Genomic DNA, 2757 nt, shown 5'->3' on the forward strand with positions numbered 1-2757 from the left:
ATCAAGGAGTATCACATCCTGCTGCCCATGAGCCTGGACGAGTACCAGGTGGCCCAGCTCTACATGATCCAGGTGAGGGCGGTGGGCAGCAGGAGGCCCCCCAGTCCAGACTTGGTGATGGGAAGGCCGGCAGCGTCAGGCCCCACGCCAAGGGGCCAGGCCCAGCTCCTCCCCGTCCAGTCCAGCTCCTGGGCTTGCAGGGCTCAGGAGCCAGAAAAACAGAGGCCCCTCTAAGGAGCCCTGGAGAAGCAAGGGCTGCCGGGCCTGTGGCACCTCCTATCCCCCCGGTGCCCAGCCCAGCAGTCTGCTCTGCCCGCTGCTCCCCTTTAATCCTCCTCAGAATCTGTAATCCGTGGGGGCAGGGAAAGGAGGGCACAGGAGGCAAGAGGGAGCCAGAGTGAGGCTGCATTGCCCATGGTGAGCAGCCTGGGGTCCCTACAAGGCGCAGGATTCTGGCAACCCCGAGGCCAGAGGGCTAGTAACCAGCCCCAGACTGGCAGGGGCAAGCAGGGCCCGGGAGGGCAAAGGGGTCTGCGCTGAGAGGAGGGGAGGGCCGGAGCAGAGAGGAGGATGGGCAGGGCGGGCGCCCTGGGAGGGCAAGGGCTGGCAGGGCCCCAGCACCCCTGAGCCAGATGTGCTCCCAGAGACCCAGGAACGTGGGAGCAGTCTGAGGAGGCCCGAGTGGGCTAGCTCGGTTCCAGAGTCACAGAAGGGCAGGGCGTGAGGGCTCTCACACTCTGAGGGGTGTGGCAGGAGCTGGAACTGGGGTCCCAGAGAGGATCATGATCAGGTACTTGGAGAGCTGGGGGCCCCATTCATTCTTCTAGGTGCTTCTAGCCCTCCCGCCATGGTCGCCTTGCTGCCCGGAGCCCCTGCAGCACGACCCCCTCCCCCGGAACTTGCCCAGACTCCCCTCTGCCTGGAATTCTGCCCCCACACCGCAGCCTCGGCGCCTTCCCTCCCCACCCCCCTTCACGCCCTGCTCAAATCACGGCCTCCAGCCAACCTGTCCAAACAGCCCCATCTCTGCCCGCTCCTGCTTTCTTTCCGCGGGGCGTGTCACCCTCTACCACAGCGTAATTGCGTTGTGTCGTCCGTCTCTGTCCACTAGAATATAAGCTCCAGGAGGGCAGAGGTTTTATTCTGCTTATCAACACACCCCAATTAGCAGAAGCCCAAACAGTACCTGAGCTCAGGCGGCAGAACCCCGTGGCGGACTGGACAGTTGCGATCCCGACCCCAGAGCTGAGGGGCCAGGGCTGCATTCCCCGGAGCCGGCAGGCCCGAAGCTGCGCAGGGGCAGGGCCAAGCTGGCCCCGGGAGCTGAGCTGCCTGTCCTGCTTGGCCCTGGGTTTCAGAAAAAGAGCCGGGAGGAGTCAAGTGGTGAGGGCAGTGGCGTGGAGATCCTGGCGAACCGGCCCTACACGGACGGGCCCGGCGGCAGCGGGCAATATACACACAAGGTGTACCATGTGGGCTCCCACATCCCAGGCTGGTTCCGGGCACTGCTGCCCAAGGCCGCCCTGCAGGTGGAGGAGGAGTCCTGGAACGCGTATCCCTACACCCGCACCCGGTGAGTGGGCGGGGCAGCCGGGCTGGGCCGCCCCCGTGGCCCCAGCCCTAACCCAGTCCTGGCCCCACCCAGGTACACCTGCCCCTTCGTGGAGAAATTCTCCATTGAAATAGAGACCTACTACCTGCCTGATGGGGGGCAGCAGCCGAACGTCTTCAACCTGAGTGGGGCCGAGAGAAGACAGCGCATTCTGGGTGAGGCCTGAGGCGGGCAGGCGGGCGGCGGCCTCCCGTGCTCTCTCGGGCCTTGGCTTCCTGTCCGCAAGGCTGCGCTCCCAGTCCAGTCCCAGGCAGGAAGGGGGCCGGGCGGGAGGGGGCTGGCGAGGCTCAGTGCCGCCCGACCCCTCAGACACCATCGACATCGTGAGGGACGCGGTGGCCCCGGGGGAATACAAAGCGGAAGAGGACCCTCGGCTGTACCGCTCGGTCAAGACAGGCAGGGGGCCGCTGGCGGACGACTGGGCGCGCACGGCCGCGCAGACGGGCCCCCTCATGTGCGCCTACAAGCTGTGCAAGGTGGAGTTCCGCTACTGGGGCATGCAGGCCAAGATCGAGCAGTTCATCCACGACGTCGGTGAGTGCCCAGCGGGCGGCCCTTGTGGAGGCCGCCGGCCCCCCGCCCCTGCCTGGGGGCAGACCTCCCACCTGCTCAGTGGCTGCGGGAGGCTGAGGTGCAGGGGATCAGCATACCTGGCCGGGTGCGGGAAGCCTCGCCAGGGGACCCCGGCAGGCAGGACGAGAGGCTGGCGACGTGCCCGCCGTCCTCGCGGCTCTGAGTGTCAGTGGGACCCTCAGACTCTCCATCCTCTGCAGGGCTTCCAGACTCCGCGAGGGTCTCCAGCCCTACCAGGCAAACGGGCTGAGGCTGTCACTCGCGGGGTGCCCTGCAACCCCAGCTCCCAGAGTACCATCTGCTGGCTCTAGAACTCATGCACCCCTAAACCTAACCCACAGTTCCCAAAGGTGAACGCTGGGCCATCTTAAGAGGGAAGGGTCATCTCTGAGTGGGGGTGGGGTCCTGGGGTCCACTCCATGATGGCTGCATGGGGCCCCCGGCAAGCCCGCCCCGATCTGTGCACCTTGACACTCCCTTCTAGACATGAGACACTGAGCCAACAGTGGCCAGGAGACCAGCACATGAGCCAATGTGCCACAGCCTTCGCTGGCCACTCTGCAGGCCAGGTT

General features: G+C 65.9%; 1 protein-coding gene across 1 annotated transcript in view; it reads left to right on the forward strand.

The window, feature by feature from the left end:
* PITPNM1 (phosphatidylinositol transfer protein, membrane-associated 1) overlaps positions 1–2757 on the forward strand; it is an 11882-nt gene that overhangs the window by 822 nt on the left and 8303 nt on the right. Inside the window, exons 2-5 of the mRNA XM_012725121.1 lie at positions 7–72; positions 1359–1573; positions 1646–1767; positions 1922–2170. Coding sequence (XP_012580575.1) covers positions 7–72; positions 1359–1573; positions 1646–1767; positions 1922–2170 — 652 coding nt within the window. The remainder of the gene's footprint in view (positions 1–6; positions 73–1358; positions 1574–1645; positions 1768–1921; positions 2171–2757) is intronic.

Source organism: Condylura cristata, unplaced genomic scaffold (assembly GCF_000260355.1).
Source record: "Condylura cristata isolate star-nosed mole 26May11 unplaced genomic scaffold, ConCri1.0 scaffold00015, whole genome shotgun sequence".
Classification (NCBI taxonomy): Eukaryota; Metazoa; Chordata; class Mammalia; order Eulipotyphla; family Talpidae; genus Condylura; species Condylura cristata.